The sequence below is a fragment of the Gobius niger genome (assembly GCF_951799975.1).
Source record: "Gobius niger genome assembly, chromosome: 3".
Classification (NCBI taxonomy): domain Eukaryota; kingdom Metazoa; phylum Chordata; class Actinopteri; order Gobiiformes; family Gobiidae; genus Gobius; species Gobius niger.
The window spans coordinates 6,502,095-6,524,066 of NC_136854.1; the positions used below are offsets into that span (position 1 = coordinate 6,502,095).

The 21,972-nt window shown below is 42.9% G+C and overlaps 2 protein-coding genes across 2 annotated transcripts in view; both read left to right on the plus strand.

Moving 5' to 3' along the window:
• The window catches only part of LOC306961346 (bromodomain-containing protein 4-like), a 461,990-nt gene that overhangs the window by 277,526 nt on the left and 162,492 nt on the right, over positions 1 to 21,972 (plus strand). The gene's annotated exons all lie outside the window — the stretch shown is intronic.
• Positions 13,825 to 21,547, plus strand: LOC306960681 (homeobox protein unc-4 homolog). Its single transcript, XM_079553157.1, has 3 exons — positions 13,825 to 14,305; positions 19,563 to 19,738; positions 20,457 to 21,547. The coding sequence occupies exons 1-3, from the start codon at positions 14,053 to 14,055 to the stop codon at positions 21,312 to 21,314; spliced, it is 1,287 nt and encodes a 428-aa protein (XP_079409283.1). The 5' UTR covers positions 13,825 to 14,052; the 3' UTR covers positions 21,315 to 21,547.

A 21,972-nucleotide genomic window follows, 5' to 3' on the forward strand; every position in this document is an offset into this window, starting at 1 on the left:
TGTGGTAGAAGTTTTTTGAGAATCTGATCCTTTGTGTTTTTTTGCCAGTTCTAACAGCGGTGCATATTATTGTATACGAGCAGCCCTCAGCAAAAAGCTCCAGGAGTCCAAGCTCTGTACAGCAGTGTTTTTCAACCTTTTTTGAGCCAAGGCACATTTTTTTTATTGAAAATATCACGAGGCACACCACCAGCAGAAAATGTTAAAAAATGTAGCTCTGTAGCCTATATTCAGTCATCAAAGTGTCTTGAATAGGAACACCGTATAGTCTCGCTAGCCACAATGCCTCAGTGCATCACTGATTCTCTTGTCTCAAAGAAATTAACTACCTTTTATATGGTTACTCTGCTGATCACTAGACAGCACAGACACTCGAAAACAGTACATTATTTGTGGATAATAATGCATTTGTTTTCAAAAAAAATCTAGATGAAAGTGGATAATAATAATAATTTCCCAAGGCACACCAGACAATATCTCACGGCACACTAGTGTGCCGTGAGATATTGGTTGAAAAAAAAAAGATAGTGGTTGAAAAACACTGCTGTACAGAAACCAGTCGTCCTTCATCACTGGTGCAGTGGATTATGCATCCATCTGAGGTTGTTCCAACACTCACCTGTTGCATGGCCTGTGATCGTATGCAGATGTTGAGGAAAATCAAAAAAGCAGAATCGCACTCTCAGGTAGCTGATGTCCAGGACATTATTTTTTTTTTATTGACCTTTATTTAACCAGGATAGTCCCACTGAGATTAAGAATCCCTTTTTCAGGGGAGTCCTGGCCCCAGAGGGGAATTTATTGTACATGTTTTTAGTGGTAGGGGAAACCGGAGTACCCGGAGGAAACGTACGCAGGCACGGGGAGAACATGCAAACTCCACACAGAAAGGCCCCGTCCAGGTGGGAATCGAACCCGGGACCTTCTTGCTGTGAGGCGTGAGCGCTAACCGCCGCGCAGCCCTATCTATTTATTCAATAGATAACATTTTGACAGAGCCTTCAGATACTTTTTTCTTTTTTGAACTACAGTACAATATCTATTGAATAAATCCTTATGTATTTGAATAAATATATCTAGGATATCAGCTACCTGAGTGTGCAATGCTGCTTTTTTGAATTGTGTGATCATTTGCTAACCTGGCTAATGCCAGGCTGCTGTGTGCGCTCGAATCATTTCGAACTGCACTGCAGCCTGGGGACCATGGCCGAAATTTTCGCATGGATTTGGGAACCAATCACAGAACGAGGAGGGACGGCAAGATGATGATGAGCTATTCGATATACGGAAGCTTGATATGGTGTTACGATTGGCTGTGGCGAATGTAGACGCATGATAGACATTTGTAGCGCCCAATAAACAGCTATGGATGATCATAAACCACACCTCTCCTACGAGAAAATGAATTGGTGGTCCCCAGACTTAATATCACATAATAATAACAGAATAACATAATCATAACAGAATAACATAATCATAATCATTTGCTGCAATCTCCAAAAAATGTCATCTGTAAATAAAAATCCGACATGATATCAAACACAATAATCAAGATTAGATATGAACGTATTCAAAGATCCTTCATTGCCTTATGTCATATTTTGGGGGTGGCCCATGAACTACGATATAATTGTCTCTAGACCATAGAGCTTTCTTAAAACTGAGCCCTTCTACATTTTACTGTGCCATGCCACTGTCTGCCACCAGAGGACGCTGCAGACTCATGACTAGGGGAAAGAGAAACAGTGAAGCTGCAAGACTTCACCATGACAGTAGAGAGCGACACCGGACGATGCACGAGCTGAGTGACCACGTTACACTGACTGTACTTTGATATTGTGGACACGGACAGGTCCAACAAAAAAGGTTTATCGTACAAAAGTCTAACAACATTTGTTTAGCGTTGCTATGACAACAGCTGCGAATCGAGCTTCCCGTCTCCAGCTAAGCCCGGAATGTTTTCAAACAATTAAAATGTCTATAGATAGAGATAATTTCTCTTATAAAAAATCCATCATGAGCTATTTTATCCTTCATTAATTAATCACACATTATAAGCATTTTTAAAGACATTTCACCTATACATAGTCTGCATATTGTGTATGTTGGGAAAAATGTGAGATCGCTGGATAAATGGAGTTTAACTAAACATCTGAACAATCATGTAACACAAATTTTGCTTCAGAAATGTGTCTGAACTCGTGCGTAAAAGTCTCAGAGTAGGACTTATTCAGAGCGTCAATATCAGTGTCACTGACAAGTCCCAATCACAGTGGGTTTAAGATAAGATAAGATGATACTTTATTGATCTCACAGATGGAGAAATTGCATTGTTTAGCTGCTCATTAAAAACGTTAATGTTATCTTCTCTGTGAATTATCTGAAGCAACAGGTCACTTCTGTGGCAAAATCAAACAAAACGTTTTTTCATGTGTAAATTAGACGTTCTCAGATGATCTTTGCTCATTCATTCCTATGTACGGAGCTTCTGTTTGCCCCCTAAAAGGGGCGTTAACCTTTTGGCACCACTGATCTGACATAGACGTTGCTCCCATCTATACCATCGCACATGAAAGCTAAGAGTCATCACATCAGTTTAAAACAGGGCAGTGAGCAGCCTGACCTTCAAAATGCTGAAATTGTTTGTCATGGTTTTATTTATGGTTAATATTCCTGTAAACTCTGGTACAATCCATAAGAAACAAACACACTCAAGTTCAACATTTTCTCTGTTGGCACATATAAACCAGGGTCCAATTATTTCTCAACACGGTGACTGTGCTTGTAGCCGCCTAGCTGAGAGATGAAGCGTACAAGTGGATGTGTTTGCCGTCTTTATTTTCCATAGAGTACACAGTACCACCGTAAGAGCTAAAAACAAACATATGTCAGTTCAACCAATTCAATAAACATAACCGTTGTACAATCAAAGTTACCTTTTATCCGCCTTTCAGCCAGGAGCTAAGAGTAAGTTAGAACCATATGATGCCTTCCTCCCGCCGTGTCAACATACACACGTTTAAACACTTCCTACCATGATTACCGGAAATGACGTGCCCAGGAAACAGGTCAAATTAAAACAATCCGTTACAGTGCTTGTGTCGTAATATTAATATGGCAGGTTTCTGAACGCAATCACTTCAAAATAATAACCAGGTTCAACATGGAGATTTCTTTCAAAATGTTTGCTCAGGGAAAGTGATGTTTCATGTTGCACATGTCCGTGCACTAGAGATGCGCGGGTCGACCCGAAACCCACGGTCAACCCGCGGGGCCCGTGGATAAGGTCGGGTTGGGTACCTCAAAATTACAGCAAACTTCAGGTGCAGGTGGGTCGGGTTACAAAGCGCACTTTTTTTTTGTCCTTATATTGTTGGCTTACAACATACAGTGCATTCCTATTCATAAATGCCACAAAAGTCGACGGTGTTTAGTTGAATGTTTAGTTTTATTGGGTAAACGTGTCATAGCATGTTATGTTGAGATGTCACCTGACCGATCGCTTCTGTATGACTTTGATCACCGCTACAAATGCGTCACAATAGCCGTGCCCAACCACATAATGACACGCACATGTGATGAAAGTAATGAATCAACAAGAAGCAAGGTGAAACTAAAATCAAAGACACAGCATCTTACTAGCCTGAGGACAGCAACTTCTTAGCATCAGGTAAGCTCCTCCACTTCAGTCCAAACTCCGCTTACTTTGACAGAAAGAGTCGTCCATAACGTGGTGGAAGTAAAGCCTCATGATCTTTTCTGCTCCTTGTTTCCTGATAAGTCCATGAGCGATTTCAAAGGTTCCTCAGCAGCGCAGTAGCAAAATTAAGTACAAATTCTCCACTGTAAACTCGGCATCAAGTGACGCACTCCCGTTTGAGTCATAGCCACATGCAAAGTGACTCATGCAGCAGTTTTTTAATGTCTGGGTCTGGACCTTCACAATTGAGCTTCGTTATCAGGTGGGAGGGGTGAACTCCTTTGAAACCATTAGGTCTTCGCTAGTGTTTGGTCTGGTATGTAATGCGCCCGAGTGAGTGAAGCAGCTATCATGACTCTATCATAACTCTATCATGACTCTACCATAACTCTATCATGACTCTATCATAACTATCATGACTATCATAACTCTATCATGACTCTATCATAACTCTATCATGACTCTATCATAACTCTAACATGACTCTATGATAACTCTATCATAACTCTATCATGACTCTATCATAACTCTATCATAACTATCATGACTATCATAACTCAATCATGACTCTATCATAACTCTATCATTACTCTATCATAACTCTATCATAACTATCATGACTATCATAACTCTATCATGACTCTATCATAACTACCATGACTCTACAATAACTCTATCATGACTCTATCATAACTCTATCATAACTATCATAACTCTATCATAACTCTATCATAACTATCATGACTATCATAACTCTATCATGACTCTATCATAACTATCATGACTCTACCATAACTCTATCATAACTCTATCATGACTCTACAATAACTCTATCATGACTATCATAACTCTATCATAACTATCATAACTCTATCATGACTCTATCATGACTCTACCATAACTCTATCATAACTCTATCATGACTCTATCATAACTCTATCATAACTATCATGACTATCATAACTCTATCATAACTCTGTCATAACTTTATCATAACTCTATCATAACTCTATCATGACTATCATAACTCTATCATAACTATCATGACTATCATAACTCTATCATGACTATCATAACTCTATCATAACTATCATGACTCTATCATAACTCTATCATGACTCTACCATAACTCTATCATAACTCTATCATGACTCTATCATAACTCTATCATAACTATCATAACTCTATCATAACTATCATGACTCTATCATAACTATCATGACTCTACCATAACTCTATCATAACTCTACCATGACTCTACAATAACTCTATCATGACTCTATCATAACTCTATCATAACTCTATCATAACTCTATCATGACTATCATAACTCTATCATGACTCTATCATAACTATCATGACTCTACCATAACTCTATCATAACTCTATCATGACTCTACAATAACTCTATCATGACTATCATAACTCTATCATAACTCTATCATGACTCTATCATGACTCTACCATAACTCTATCATAACTCTATCATGACTCTATCATAACTCTATCATAACTATCATGACTATCATAACTCTATCATAACTCTGTCATAACTTTATCATAACTCTATCATAACTCTATCATGACTATCAAAACTCTATCATAAATATCATGACTATCATAACTCTATCATGACTATCATAACTCTATCATAACTATCATGACTCTATCATGACTCTACCATAACTCTATCATAACTCTATCATGACTCTATCATAACTCTATCATAACTATCATAACTCTATCATAACTATCATGACTCTATCATAACTCTATCATGACTCTACCATAACTCTATCATAACTCTATCATGACTCTATCATAACTCTATCATGACTATCATAACTCTATCATGACTATCATAACTCTATCATAACTATCATGACTCTATCATAACATTAACATGACTCTATCATAACTCTATCATAGCTCTATCATGACACTACCATAACTCTATCATGACTCTACCATAACTCTATCATGACTCTATCATAACTATCATGACTATCATAACTCTATCATGACTCTATCATAACTCTATCATGACTCTATCATAACTCTCATGACTGTCATAACTCTATCATGACTCTATCATAACTCTATCATGACTCTATCATAACTCTATCATGACTACCATAACTCTATCATAACTATCATTACTCTACCATAACTCTATCATGACTCTATCATAGCTCTGTCATAGCTCTATCATAACTATCATGACTATCATAACTCTATCATGACTCTATCATAACTATCATAACTCTATCATAACTATCATGACTCTATCATAACTATCATGACTCTACCATAACTCTATCATAACTTTATCATGACTCTATCATAACTCTATCATAACTATCATGACTATCATAACTCTATCATAACTCTGTCATAACTCTATCATAACTCTATCATGACTCTATCATGACTCCATCATAACTCTATCATGACTCTATAATAATTCTTGGGAGAATTCCTTGCACATTCCAAGGCTTCAGTTTTAATTTCTGGATATTTGGGAGCTGAGCCAGGACGGATTGAAGAGCTTCCATTACTTCGTATCGGCCGCCATTGCCAAACTACAAACCGCAAATCGGCGCAAATGCTTGACGTCACGTACAAGCCCCGCCTCCCCGGCTCACTGAATGGCAGGTAGAAAGTCAATCGATGTAACGCGGCCACTGAGATCAAGCCCAGATGTAGGGAAATGATAAATGACTGGAGTTTACGGATGGCTAAGGCCAGGCTAGTGCGATACACCTGGGAAGTTTGGTGAAAACATCAGTGTTAATTTCAGAGGTAAATGCAGTAATATGCATGAATGAAATCAATAAAACCACTGTTTGACTTTTTTTTGGGGTGCATGTGCATGTCAATGAACATACATGGATACATGCATGTAAACCATAGACTGTATATATAAATGGACGTCTTCTGCTCACTCCTCCCCGTTTACCATAATGACCACTCTCGTGGGGTAAGTCATGGCGGATTTACAGACTCCCCCTCCCCAGCTCTGACGAAGCATGTTCCTAAAAAGGGCATACGGGCGGGATCTTCACTGTAGACTCGGCCCTTGCGTGACGTGTAGCTCGGGCTGCTCCAATGCTAACAGTCCGACCCTCATTAAGTATGAGATTTCAAAAAAAATTCTTACGAAAACCAGCCTGCTTTCTTAAATTGTGACTAACCAGCGTTATTTCAGGAGGAATATCTAGCCTAACCAGGCGTTAAAGTTGTTTTTAAGGTGTCTAAATGCTTTTCAATGGGGCACTAGCGGCGATATGGAGGTACTACAGCAATGGCTGCCTCTAGTGTTGTGGGCATAAAGCAGAGCAGCCAGCGGCCATTGATGTAAACACACCATGCCAGATTGTAGCCTTGGGCTAATTTCCATCTGTCATCCCACACTCACACTCTCATTCATCCTGGCCTATTGTACATGTTTTTCGTGGTAGGGGAAACCGAGGTACCCTGAGGAAACCTACGCAGACACAGGTAGAATGTGCCAACTCCACAGAAACCCTATACAGGTGGGAATGGAACCTGGGACCTTCTGTGAGGCACGATCGCTAACCACTGCACCACCATGCCTATGACCACACATGGAGCAGGACTTGTTGAGTTTATTGCACACATTTCATCAACAATTGGCTGTAGCCGATCTTAGCATGGTTAGCATGTGGAGTTGGCCAACCTAGCTGCAGCTACTCTGATCGATCCAGTGAAAACAAGCATTACCGTTATTTTCAGGCAAGCTACGCTTCAGAACTAGCCTGGCCTTAGCCAACCGTAAACGCCGGTCAATTATAATTTTCCTACATGTACGTCTGGGTCTGATCTCAGTGGCTGCACTACATTGGTTTTGCTGTATTTGCTGGTTGTAGTTTGGCAATGGCGGCGGATACGAAAGTAACGGAAGCTCTTCAATCCGTTCTGGCTCAGCTCCAAATCTCCAGATAAAATCGAAGCCTGGAATACGCAAGAAATGCCCCCAAGAGTTATGATGGTTATGATAGAGCTATGATAGAGCTATGATAGAGCTATGATAGTCATGATAGAGTTATGATAGTGTTGTGATAGAGTTATGATAGACCTATGATAGAGTTGAGATAGAGTTATGATAGAGTCATGATAGAGTCATGATAGAGTTATGATAGAGCTATGATAGAGTTATGATAGAGCTATGATAGAGTTATGATAGAGCTATGATAGAGTCATGATAGAGTTATGATGGTTATGATAGAGCTATGATAGAGCTATGATAGTCATGATAGAGTTATGATAGTGTTGTGATAGAGTTATGATAGAGCTATGATAGAGTTGTGATAGAGTTATGATAGAGTTACGATAGAGTCATGATAGAGTTATGATAGAGCTATGATAGAGTTATGATAGTGTTATGATAGTTATGATAGAGTTATGATAGAGTTATGATAGCATTATGATAGAGTTATGATAGAGCTATGATAGAGTGGTGATAGGGTTATGATTGAGTCATGATAGTGTTATGATAGTTATGATAGTTATGATAGAGCTATGCTAGAGTTATGATAGAGTTATGATAGTGTTATGATAGAGTTGTGATAGAGTTGTGATAGACTTATGATAGAGTTGTGATAGGGTTATGATAGAGTTGTGATAGGGTTATGATAGAGTTATGATAGAGTTATGATAGAGTCATGATAGGGTTATGATAGAGTTATGATAGAGTTATGATAGAGTTATGATAGGGTTATGATAGAGTTGTGATAGGGTTATGATAGAGTTATGATAGAGTTATGATAGAGTTATGATAGAGCTATGATAGAGTCATGATAGAGTTATGATAGAGTTATGATAGAGTCATGATAGAGTTATGATAGAGCTATGATAGAGCTATGATAGTTATGATAGAGCTATGACAGAGCTATGATAGAGTCATGATATAGTTATGATAGAGTAATGATAGAGCTATGATAGAGTCATGATAGAGTTGTGATAGGGTTATGATAGAGTTATGATAGAGTTATGATAGAGTTATGATAGAGCTATGATAGAACTATGATAGAGCTATGATAGAGCTATAATAGAGTCATGATAGAGTTATGATAGAGCTATGACAGAGCTATGATAGAGTCATGATAGAGCTATGATAGAGTTATGATAGAGCCATGATAGAGCTATGACAGTTATGATAGAGTTATGATAGAGTCATGATAGAGTTATAATAGAGCTATGACAGAGCTATGATAGTCATGATAGAGTTATGATAGAGTTTATGATAGAGTTATGATAGAACTATGATAGACCTATGATAGAGTTATGATAGAGTCATGATAGTCATGATAGAGTTATGATAAAGTCATGATAGAGTTATGATAGAGCTATGACAGAGCTATGATAGAGTTATGATAGAGTTATGATAGAGATATGATAGAGCTATGATAGAGTCATGATAGAGTTATGATAAAGTCATGATAGAGTTATGATAGAGCTATGACAGAGCTATGATAGAGTTATGATAGAGTTATGATAGAGATATGATAGAGCTATGATAGAGTTATGATAGAGTCGTGATAGTTATGATAGAGCTATGACAGAGCTATGATAGAGTTATGATAGAGTTATGATAGAGATATGATAGAACTATGATAGAGCTATGATAGAGTTATGATAGAGTTATGATAGAGATATGATAGAACTATGATAGAGCTATGATAGAGTTATGATAGAGATATGATAGAGTTATGATAGAGCTATGATAGCTGCTTCACTCACCTGATAATGAAGCTCAATTGTGAAGGTCCAGACCCTTGTACGAAACACGATGAGTACTAGGGTCTGGTAAAACCAGGCTACTTCAGAACACACTTTGAGCAGATGCGCTCTTGGCGCTCGGTGACAAGCGTTTGACTTCAATAAGCACAAGCGTCTGACTCGGGGCTTTGGGCGTGAATCTGACGCTTGAGAAGCGTGCGGTTTGAAAGTAGCATTAATGTTTGACATGGAAAAAAAAACATCAAATTGTGACACCAGAGGCAATATTTGGTCATATTTCTAACCAAATGCATGCAATTTTTATTAAACTAATTTCATGTCAGGCGATGAGAAGAATGTGTCCATGTAAAGCCATGTGCAGGGCATATAGAAGTGAGCGCGCCGCACTAATTGTCTGATGCTAATTGCAGTCACATATAGCAGGTTTAGGCGGTGCTCGGCTCTCATTGGCGTTGATTGGTTTCTAATTACCAGTAATGGCCCCTTCATTCCATCACTCGGCTCCAAGTGCCTAATTAAGTGTGCTCTGTTTAACTGGCTTTAATTAAAAGGGATTGAGACGTGATTGTTTCCCTCCTGAGGCCCCTCCCCCTCGCTCGTGCACATTCTGAACACTGTGTGGAAATCGCACGATGGAGGGTTCACAACACAAAGCTGCAACGCTTCCACTTCTCGTTGATGATGCAAATGTGATTTTTGATCCGTTGGTCCAGGGGCAGCTCAAATAAATGATCCTAAATATATGATTTACTCAAGTACAAGTAAAAAGTAGTAACCCAAATAAATACTCAAGTAAAAAAGGAAAAAACGTTACTTAATGTTAAGTCCGATTTATGTTTCAGTCGTGGCATGAATGAAATCCTCATATGTCCAAAGAAAATACCATGAAAATGTAATAAAAACATATATTTCTGAAGAAAAAGAGTCACGAGACTCAGGTGGGTTTGTCCTGACGGGATGATCCTCTGAAATGATGCAGCGCCTCATGGGTGGTGTCCTGCACTGGTCAGCTCCTCCTCCTTCCTCCTGTGCAGCTCCCTCCGCTCCACAAGTCTTTCACTATATCTTCTCCTTGTTTGTCTCATTTTTGTTTCCTGTATTAAATGCCATTCCAAGTGCTGACCAGTGATGTACGCGCTGGCCTCATGGCATGTACAAGAGCGAAACTTCCAGCACGCCCTTCACCGCCCTGTGGAAGAGGCTCAGGTCAGGCTCTCTTTCTGAGCCCGAGGGAAGTGTTTCACAAAGACACTGTCAGAGCAGATATTCTGAGCCCTGCTCTTGAGGCAGGTGGAATAAATCTGCTCGATTGAAGACTGCCAATAATCCTCGTTGTAGATCCTTCTTGCCTCCGAGGAGCAGCTGCAGAACCACACCGTGGTTCGATGGAGCTCCAGTAGAAATGAGTGAGGAGTTTAGCTCTTTAGTTCAGTATCCCTGGTGTTTGTCCATGTCAGAGAGATGGACGTCAAGAACAAGAACAAACGGTGGTGTTTCAGAAGAAAGTTCTCTTTTTCTGCTCATTTTGAGAGTATAATGGAACTCTCAAATGCTGATGCTCCAGATCCTCCACTTGCTAAACGGAAGGACAGTTTCCGCTGTGTTAACATGATTGTTTTAACTCCAGTGTCTGTGTCCCATTAGACACTGGAGGTTGTGTCACCTTTGGAGGGATTCCATTAAAAACAATCATTTACTACATTGACAAAGAAGAAGAAGAAGATCTTTATTTATATAGCGCCTTTCACAGACATATAGTCACAAAGCGCTTTACATGAGACAATTGTACATTCACTCCACACTCGGTGGTGGTAAACTACGTTTGTAGCTTCAGTTTCCCCTGGGGGAGACTGTCAGAGACTGTCAGAGGGTCCGTCTGCGCCAACGGACCCTCTGACCACCACCATACATTCACTCACACATCATTCATCCTGGCCTATTGTGCGTGTTTTTAGTGGTAGGGGAAACCGGAGTACCCGGAGGAAACCTACGCAGACACGGGGAGAACATGCAAACTCCACACAGAAAGGCCCGTCCAGGTGGGAATCGAACCCGGACCTTCTAGCTGTGAAGCGAGAGCACTAACCGCTGCGCTACCGTGCCGCCCAAAGTCGACAAAGTCTATTTTTATTTATTGACACAGCTGCACAGCAAAGGGGAGCAGGAGGAGGGGTGGGAGGAGCTTATGAAATCACCTTGAGCAATCAGGAATAAAGTGTAAGATAGTGACATAGTGATAGTGGGCCCAGTGTTTATTGTCTGTACATTTATTTGCATTTCCCCCCTACTTTTTCTTTGTAACACTTTGACTCAGTCAGACGCTCATTCGGACAAAAGCCCCTCCATGTTTGTGGCCGCAGCTCTATCAGGGACATGTGTTGTCCATGTTTTATCACTGATGTGGGTGGGTGTGGGCCTTTGTCTGAGCGGGGCCCCCGAGAGCCCGGCTCCCTGACACACACACACACACACACACACACACACAGAGCAGCCCGTGCCAGCCACACTTCACATTATCAACTTAATTAAAGCTAGCATCTGACAGTGCGCGCCTCCCGCTCCGCCCAACCAGGGAGCAGAGGGGGGAGGCGCCTGGGCTCTCACAGGAACACATGTCAGAGGGCTGAGGGGGGGAGAGAGGGAGAGAGGAGGGGAGGGATGAGAGACAGGGAGGGAGGGAGGAGAGAGAGTAAGGGGGAAGGAGAGAGGGGAGGGAGGAGAGAGAACGTGGGAAGAAGGGGGAGGGAGGAGAGAGAGAGGAGAGGGGGGGAGAGAGAGGGGGGAGGAGAGACAAAGGTTGAGAGGGAGGGATTTTTTTGTCTGTCAAAAATACAGTTTAGTTTGAAGAACCAGTGCTTTTTGCGATACAAAAGTGTTAAGTATCGTTCCACACTTTATCTAAAAAAAAGGCTCTGGTAAGTCTCCATAACAGTGACAGGCTGTTCGGAAGCTGAACTCTCCCCTTCCCTCTCTCTGCTGCCCCCTGTTGTGTACATATGCATTTGTGAATTATTGCGAGAAACCGAGTTTGGGTTCCCTTGGTGTGCTTTACACAGACAGCAAAGCTGAGCTGAATTAGGGAGTACCTCCAGAGGGCCTCAGCAGGAGCACCACAGCGGGCCCAGGGGCAATAACAGCCGCATTATGTGCTTCGCTGTAATAATATTAATCAAACAATTCCCATGCTAATGAGGGAGCGATTATCACGGCGCAGCTGTGAGGGAGCAGGTCACCATGCGGGGACCAATCAGCTCTCAGCTCCCCGGCCGCGAGGGGACAGGACGTCCAGAGCTGTCCAAACACTGGCTCATGTTGTCATGTACGGAGAGACACGGATTGATTCCATTTTTAGGTTTAGGGTAAGTTTCCCTTTTAACATAGACTGGACTGTGGCAGTGCAGGGTGCGGGTGAGGGAGGGGTGAGGGGTGAGGGGGGGGGGATCTGCTTCCAGTATTCATTCACACGTCTGCAGCACACGCTCAATAAACGGACAGCCATGGCCCCGGGCCCCGTTTGGCCCCAAAGACTCCATTTACTATTTATACAGACAATCTCCTGTACGTGCACACGCTCACGTGCACACGCGCATGTACACATGTGCACATGTGCCTCTGTGGTGAAGCTGGCCCCCCTTTAAATGTAAATGTATACAAAAAATATGTCAATGCTTGTGTTGGACTGTGGCTGTTATTATCCATCAGTGCCCCTGTCTTCATGTCCCGTACACAGCAGCGCTCCTGTCTTCATGTCCCGTACACAGCAGCGCCCCTGTCTTCATGTCCCGTACACAGCAGCGCCCCTGTCTTCATGTCCCGTACACAGCAGCGCCCCTGTCTTCATGTCCCGTACACAGCAGTGCCCCTGTCTCCATGTCCCGTACACAGCAGCACCCCTGTCTTCATGTCCCGTACACAGCAGCGCCCCTGTCTCCATGTCCCGTACAGAGCAGTACCCCTGTCTTCATGTCCCGTTCACAGCAGCGCCCCTGTCTCCATGTCCCGTACACAGCAGCGCCCCTGTCTTCATGTCCCGTACACAGCAGCGCCCCTGTCTCCATGTCCCGTACAGAGCAGTACCCCTGTCTTCATGTCCCGTTCACAGCAGCGCCCCTGTCTCCATGTCCCGTTCACAGCAGCGCCCCTGTCTCCATGTCCCGTTCACAGCAGTGCCCCTGTCTCCATGTCCCGTACACAGCAGTGCCCCTGTCTCCATGTCCCGTACACAGCAGCGCCCCTGTCTTCATGTCCCGTACACAGCAGCGCCCCTGTCCTGACACACGGTTCTCCTCCGTTCCCACTCCATTAACCCCGCTGACGTCACGCGCACATTAACGCCTCTTATTGGCCCCGCGCGTGGAGAGGCGCGTGGTGGGCTCCTGATGAAGAGCAGTCTGTGGGTGAAGCTGCACGAGCGCAGGACTCACTCTGCTCCCGGAGACTGGGGGGGGGGCGCACCCGGAGGACCGACCCTGAAGCGAAGCGCAGCGCGGGGACCGGCGGACCCCTGAACACATTACCGGAGAGCACAGGCGCCGCTGTCCCGGGACTCTGCATGTTCCACGCACCGCCGCAGCCCGGGCACCATCACAATGGACAGCCGGGTCCTCGAGCACCCTCACGCCCAGTTCGGAGGCTCCCTCGGCGGGCTGCTGGGCTTCCCATACGCGCTCGGCCCTCAGCATCTCACGCCGCACCAGCAGCAGCAGCAGCGGCAGTATGAGCTGAGCGCGGGGCCCCTGCAGTCCTCCGCCGCGCTGCCCTTCTCCATAGACGGATTACTGAGCGGCTCGTGCCCCGGTGCCTCGGTGCTGGGTCCGGACACGCAGCGGTACGCGCTCTCAGGTACGGGCCTCCTCCGCGCTTCACTTTCTTCTGCGCTAATAATTCCAAAATCGCGGCTCGTGTCGGTGATTTATTTTATTATTATTATTATGATTATTATTTTAAGCTTTTTTAAAGCGTTTGAAAGATTGGTATCGGGGAGACGAAATGGGGAAAACAATTTAGAAATATCGCAAACTTTATTTAAAGAAAAGTAAAGCGGGTTTAGGCTACCTCCTGCCTGTGACAAAATGTGAAGAATAGAGCCAGGTTTGAAAGTAAAATATTACGGAGTCGTTTTCAGAGGGAACTTTCAATAACTTAGGCCCTATTTATTGCTGAAAAAAAAAAAAAACAGAAAATAAAAGGCTGTTCTGAGAACAACAAATCCAACTGTTTTTTTCGTGGTGCAAATAATAAATAATTTAGGCCTGGAATTAGATTTGAAAATTACTGACACAAATTAAATCCAGAAAACGTGTGTTAAGGAGAAAAGTGCAAACTGGCCTTTATACAATTTTCCTATGGGTCTGTGTCATAAACAGTTGTTTTCAGGTGAAAAAACCTGTCACTTTCTTACTTTTTATTTTATTCAATTACTTTTGACTTCACCGGCCGAAATGTTATGCTCAAGATAAATGTGTGTGTCTCTCCGCATGGGGCTTACTATATCTGCAATCATCGTCTTATTTAATTCAAAAACAATTCTTAAAAATAAAAGTCCCCTTGTTATTCATTTCCACCTGTTTTATTTTTACTGCTGAAAGTCTGAACATTTATAAATCCTCACTCATGGTTTCTTACTGGCCTGTTCTTTAAGGCTTTTCTCCTTAAAAGCGTCTTGGGCCTTTCACTCTTCAAACGTTCTCTCCATTTCACTCGTAATTGTTTTTTTTACGATTTTCAAACACACCTTGAAGTGGATGTGCGCCTGAAACATGGATGATCTTTTATTAAACACAGTCTCTCCTTGTGCTCCGGCCGCCGTGAAGACGTTCTCGTGCTTCTCTGTGGATACAGGATATAACATAATAAATCCAAAAAAACAGCATGAATAATGGATGTGAACTGTGCCGTATATACTTGATACTTTAACGCAGTTTTACGCTGGCTGGAATGAAGAGAGAAGAGAACATTCTCCGCCGGCCATTTTGAGGACGGACCGTTTATTTCACCTCGTCCACTCCCCATCAGTCTTTTCCTTGGCATTATGTAAAACGATATGGAGTCATACATGTTCTTGTTTTATATTGCTTTATTTTATTTTTTGTAGAAATGATGGCATGATTTAAGGATTTATATATGGCTCCTCCACATGTAATAATGATGTAATGCCTCATTTGAAAGTTACAAAGCTTCTTTTTTTTTTTGCATTTTCGTCGTCTTTCACGTTGTTTTATTCTGCCTTTTACGTGTGTTTGTCAGGTTTTTGTCACTTTTTTAAAAATGGTGTTATTGTTGCTTTTGGAAGCTTTTAGATGTGTGTAAAGCTAAACTGGGGGAAATGTGCTTGGTTTAGGTGGGGGAAAACGAAATGTGAATTTGGAAAAACTTACTCAAAATCACAAATCAACTACCAAAATCCAGTGTGAAGGGGAGACACTACAGGCAAAACTCACTTTTTTCAGGTTTTGGGCCAAATTGGTCTCTGAACATATAAGCCTTCATCCAGAAACAAAAAATATACCTAATCTTCACAATAACATGTTTAAAAATTGCGCTGATTCAATGTTCCCCCATAGACTTATATGGGAGAACACAATTTCAAGGGCCTTTTTCTCAAAACACATTTTTCTGTCATTGTGGCGACACTATGTCCACGTCAGTCGGACCTAAAGACTTCAAATTTTCCAGCCTTGGACTGAACAATATTTGGAAGATTTTTTCTGAGGGATTTTTTAATTATTTAATCCCTAGCCCCATTTATTGAGTTTTGAATGTCAAAAAATAAGGCGAAAATTAAATTTGTACAATTTTTTCCACTAAAAAACAGCTTATTTTAAAACTAAACAAGAAATCCAAAATCCCCTCTGAGAAAGTCTTGGCAACTCATTTATCAATAAAATGAAACCATAAATTTGAATGTAGCTCAATCCATTATTCAGATTTCGCCGCCGCATTTTTAGGCATAAAACACCTTAATGTTTATAAAATGACAGAAAACTTGCAATGTATTTTTCTCTCACATTTATGCTAGTGATCTACAGCAACAGTTTCAAATTGATATCTGTAAATATACATTTTTTTCCCTATTCACCTGCAGTGTCTCGCCTTAAAGGAACAGGCCACCGTTTTTCCATACTGACATATGTTCTTACCTGAGCGTAGACGAGTTGATGCGCACCTGTTTGGTATTTGTGCGTGCGCTCAGTCACGCAAAAAGACGACGAAGAAGAAGAAGAAGATGTTGTTAGCATTTAGCCTCTCCTCCTCTCCTCTATGGCTCCAAATGGAGGTGAAGTTAGAAGCCACCAAGCTCTTCCAAGTTTTCCCTATTTAAATATGGTTACATGAGTGGTACACGATCCAAGCCTAGTCACTCACAATTCCACATGTCTCCTAAAGTATTATTACGCCTTACAATATAGTTCCCCTTTTTATCCTCTTAGAAAGTCGACATGTTTCATTTTGTGTGACTAGACTTGTAAAGGCTCATGTAACTGTAAATAGGGAAAACATGGAAGAGCTTGGTCACTTCTAACTTCACCTCCGTTTGGGTCCATAGAGGAGAGGCTAAATACTAACAACATCTTTGGTCTTTTTGTGTGACAGAGCGCACACGTAAAGACCAGACAGGTGCGCATCAACTCGTCTAAGCTCAGGTAAGAACATATGTCAGTATGGAAAAACGGTGGCCTGTTCCTTTAATGACCATATGCATGGATACAATAGAAAAAACTTGATTTTTCCAGTTTCATATGTTGATGCAGGCATTAGTCACAGCTAGGAGGTCCTGGGTTTGATTCCTGTGGACCGGTTTCTCCCAGTTGCTCGGGTTTCCCCCGTCGACCCAAAACATGCACAACACTTCCCTCCAGTCCTTCTGACCGAATCGGGTGAAGCAGTGGAGGATTGGTCAAATGCTGGAGTCCTTATCGTGAATGTGGTTTTTCAAAGACCATTATATAGCTGTGTGTTTAAAATGAGTTTATTGTGCTCTTTACCTGCACATCAAGGAGCATTAACACAAAAAACAGCTAAACTAATACAAGACCAAACAGTATGGCATCAAAAAAGGTTTCGGTACCACTGGTATCAAAAAAATGAATACAGTTTTGATGCTGTTGGTCCAGGGACAGCATTAAAGGAAAACACTTGGTTGTTTCAGCTCCCATAAAAAAACATATAATTCACTCAAATTTTTTGCCCATTTGTTTAACATTTTCTTCCAATTTCCCCCGTATTTGTTCTAAACCTCTTAATTTAAACCCCACCTGAACCAAGCACATTTTCTCCAGTTTGGCCTTACCCAAAACTAAAAGCTCAAAAAGCAAACAAAAAAAGCGACGAAGAAGCCATACATGAGCGGCAAAAACGTGCCAGAAAAGCAACAATAATGCAACAAAAAAGTGACTAAAGAGCGACAAAAAGGTGACGAACACATGATGAAAACACAACAAAAAAGCACCATTGAAAAACAGACAACAATGCAACCAAAACATGACCAAAATGCAGCGACAACGTGACAAAAAGGTTAGGATCAGTTTTGTAGGCCTTAGCTTTAAAAAGAGGTGGGTTCAGGTCAGGGTCATACACCAAGTAAGTACCAGAATGTCCTGCCCTTGTGATGAAGTCCCAAGTGAGGAGGAGGAGGAGGAGGTTTTTCTTCTTCTTAGGCCTGTAGGCTTTAAGAGCAGGGTTCAGACGTATATGTGCAGTAGCATTAACCACTATGCCGTTATCATCACCCTGAGCTGCTTTTACCAAATAAAACGGCTATGCTTTTGGGTTTGAACAGGCAGCGTACACTCCAAGATGAGATTTCAACACAAAAAACATTTACTCAAAAGATCTTCAGTAACTTTTTGAAGTACTTCTTTGAGTGAAGTACCTGTACTCTTCCTTGAGTAAAAAAAATAGTTATTTATTCCACAGCAGCAAAAGCTTCATGTGACACAGAAAATAGGTGTAGTTTCATGGACTTTATTTTTTTGGTTTGTAAGTAAGTGCTTTATTAGGTACAAGCGTACAACAGAGTAGTGTTCAGGTGTTTGTCCTGAGCCGCATGTTACGGGGAAACCGTAGCACCCGGAGGAAACCTGACTAGTCTCCTCTGATCCTCTGAAACGGTGCAGCGCCTCCTGTGTTTGTCCCTGTCTCAGAGCGTGGTGTCCTGCACTGTTCAGCTCCTCCACCTCCTCCTTTCTTTTCCTCCTGCGCAGCTCCCTCCGCTCCATTTACCATCTTCTGGGAAGAGTTTAGCAGTTAATCTGTTTTATTCTCCAGTGAATGTCCATTAGCCGGAACAATAGGGATAAGTCTTGCCCGTATACCTTCTCCTTTGTCCCTTTTTGTTTCCTGTAGCTCCTCTTGTGACTCCTCCTCTGTGCTGAAGCTGTGGAGGCTCTCAGTGCCTCTTCAGTGTTTCTGAAGAAGAAATTTGTTTTGTTATGTTTTACTAAATGTCATTTTAACACCCGTAGTTGTTCTCTAAAGTAACCACGTGTGTGCAAACATTATTTACAGTATTAGGTACCATGTTGTACTATCATGTTATTACTCGTATGCTAACATTTTTTGATTATATGTTGCTGCTTATGTGTTAGCCTGTTTTGTTATTAGTTGGTGCATTATTACTGCTCGTATGCTAACATGTTGTATTATTATTACTGCTCGTATGCTAACATGTTGTATTATTATTACTGCTCGTATGCTAACATGTTGTATTATTATTACTGCTTATATGCTAACATGTTGTATTATTATTACTGCTCGTATGCTAGCATGTTGTATTATTATTACTGCTCGTATGCTAACATGTTGTATTATTATTACTGCTCGTATGCTAACACGTTTTATTTATGTGTTACCGCTCGTATGCTGACATGTTGTATTATTATTACTGCTCGTATGCTAACATGTTGTATTATTATTACTGCTCGTATGCTAACTTGTTGTATTATTGTTACTTCTCGTATGCTAACATGTCTTGTTTATGTGTTACCGCTCGTATGCTAACATGTTGTATTATTATTACTGCTCTTATGCTAACATGTTTTGTTTATGTGTTACCGCTCGTATGCTAACATGATGTGTTATTGTCCCTGTGTACCTGCAGACGGTGGAGACCCAGATAAAGACAGCCCGGGCTGTAAGCGGCGACGCACACGCACTAACTTCACGGGCTGGCAGCTGGAGGAGCTGGAGAAGGCCTTCAGTGAGAGCCACTACCCTGATGTGTTTATGAGAGAGGCCCTGGCTCTGCGGCTGGACCTGGTGGAGTCCCGTGTGCAGGTCAGGACTTATCTGTGTAGAAGCTTTACTGAAGCGTGGGAGAATAGTAGTGCAGTAATATTTAGCCTTCACAAAGACCACGACAATATGTGCTAGTCTTACAGTTTGAGAGCCACAGGTCTAGGGCTGCGTCATTTTGATTAAAATTAAAAAATAGCGATTTTTCTGACAGATATTGAGATTGCAATTCGATTTACAGTTATAATAATTTGCATATCCTTTTAAAACTGCTCTTAAACATCATGTTATCAGTCAGTTATTACATTTCAGTTTCATGCTGCAACAAGAAACTAATCTGTACGAGGCCTTTTATGGAGGTGTCAGAAAACCTTGTTAGTTTTCGTCATTCTCTCTATTTTCATGACCCAGAACGACCCGTAGCGGTGAGAATAGTTTGCAGTTTGCTCTGCGCGAGACACATGGAGTTTGTTTATAGCGACTGCAGCGCATACACACATGATTCTCCTGCAGGGACAAGTCTCGATCACTCTAATTGACAAACATGTCTGTCACTGAAAAGTAAGGCAGGAATAAAAACATCCTCAGCCCCTTGCAGTTGCGTAACCGCAGTAACCAAAAGCCCAGTCTCTTTGTGTTCGATGTGCCAGCCTACACTGGTCTAACGATGAAAATGCCCAAATGAGCAGATCATTCAGATTACATTAAAATGCCACACTGTGATGACACACATAATGTTGACTTTGCTGTTTGGCCCCAGGTTTGGTTCCAGAACCGCAGGGCCAAATGGAGGAAGAAGGAGAACACCAAGAAGGGCCCTGGTCGTCCGGCACACAATTCCCACCCCACCACCTGCAGCGGGGAGCCCATGGACCCCGAGGAGATCGCCCGCAGAGAGAGGGACCGTGCCGAGAAGAAGAGACGCAAACAGGAGCGCAAGCTGCTTAAGAGGGGCCCCGGGGAGCTGCACACTCCAGGGGGCTCTGAGAGCGACAGTGGGGTGTCCCAGTTCACAGACAGTGAGCAGCCGGGGCCCACTTTACACGGGACCCTTCACATCCAGCTCCCGGGCCCCAGGGCCAGTGAGTCCAGTCAGCTCAGCCCAATGCACAATCAGGAAGGCCCCCATGAACTGGCATCTCCCCACAGCACACACAGCCCGGGCCCCGAGCAGCGGCCCCTGCATAAACACAACCCCTTCAGTGTGGAGAGTCTACTGTCAGACTCCCCTCGCCGCAGGGCTCCGGGGCCCACCACACTGCTGGGCAAGGGACACTTCCTACTCTACCCCATCACACATCAGCCTCTGGGCTTTCTGGTTCCTCAGACTGCACTGGGGGCCCCCAGGGACACGGACAGTTTCAGCCCTGACCTCATTCTTCCAGTGGCCCCAAGCCCACCACACATGGACACAGAGCCAACTCAGGATGGCCCCCCAGAAGATGACCCCACGGAGGCGATTTCCATGGACGTGGTTTCTACAGGAGAGGGCCTCAGAGAGGAGGGCCCCACAGGACAGACTGAGAGGGGTCACAGTGAAACAGGCAGTCCGGGGCCCTCGGCTCCTGACTGTGGCCCTGCAGAGACCTGTCCCTCAGCCCCAGGAGCCTTGGACTGACCCCGATCTCCTGTTACTTCCAAAGTTGTGCTCTCAGGACCATACCTAGTGATAATGCTCTGAGCTGCCCCTGGGGGCCTTCTGAGAGGTCAGTCAGTGCTGGAGCCCTTTAAGCAGGTTTCTTTCTCCTTTTGGGACCAACAGACTGTTGCAAGAACACAACAGAAATCCTCAGATATTGTACAAATGAGAAAATGATATTTATATGTGCTGATTTTGATAATAAAGTTCTTGTTACTGATGTGTGTGGAGCTTTGGGGCCAGGGGCCTCCGTTTATTGGTGAACAAATGTATTCAGTGCAGGCGGCTGAATGAGGTTAGAGTCCCGGGGCCCGCCTCCTGCCGCTCAGTGATATGAAAGTCATTATTTTCCCAGCAGCCGCGGCTCCGGGCCCCGCAGCCTCTGCAGCCTGCCGCTGCGCCTCGGCCCGCGGTTATTAGACAGCACATCACTGATATGGAATCACATAAACTTCCTACAATAATAGAATTAGCATGAAAGGCAGCCTGTCAAATTGAAATGGGGGAATAATAGGCGCGGCAGCTGCAGCGTGCGTGAGAGCGCATAGTGTCGGCGGCTCGTGGAGCTGTCAGGCCGCGGCTCGTGAAGACGGATGCGGATGATATCTCTCATTGTGCTGCAGATACTGATGCCGCT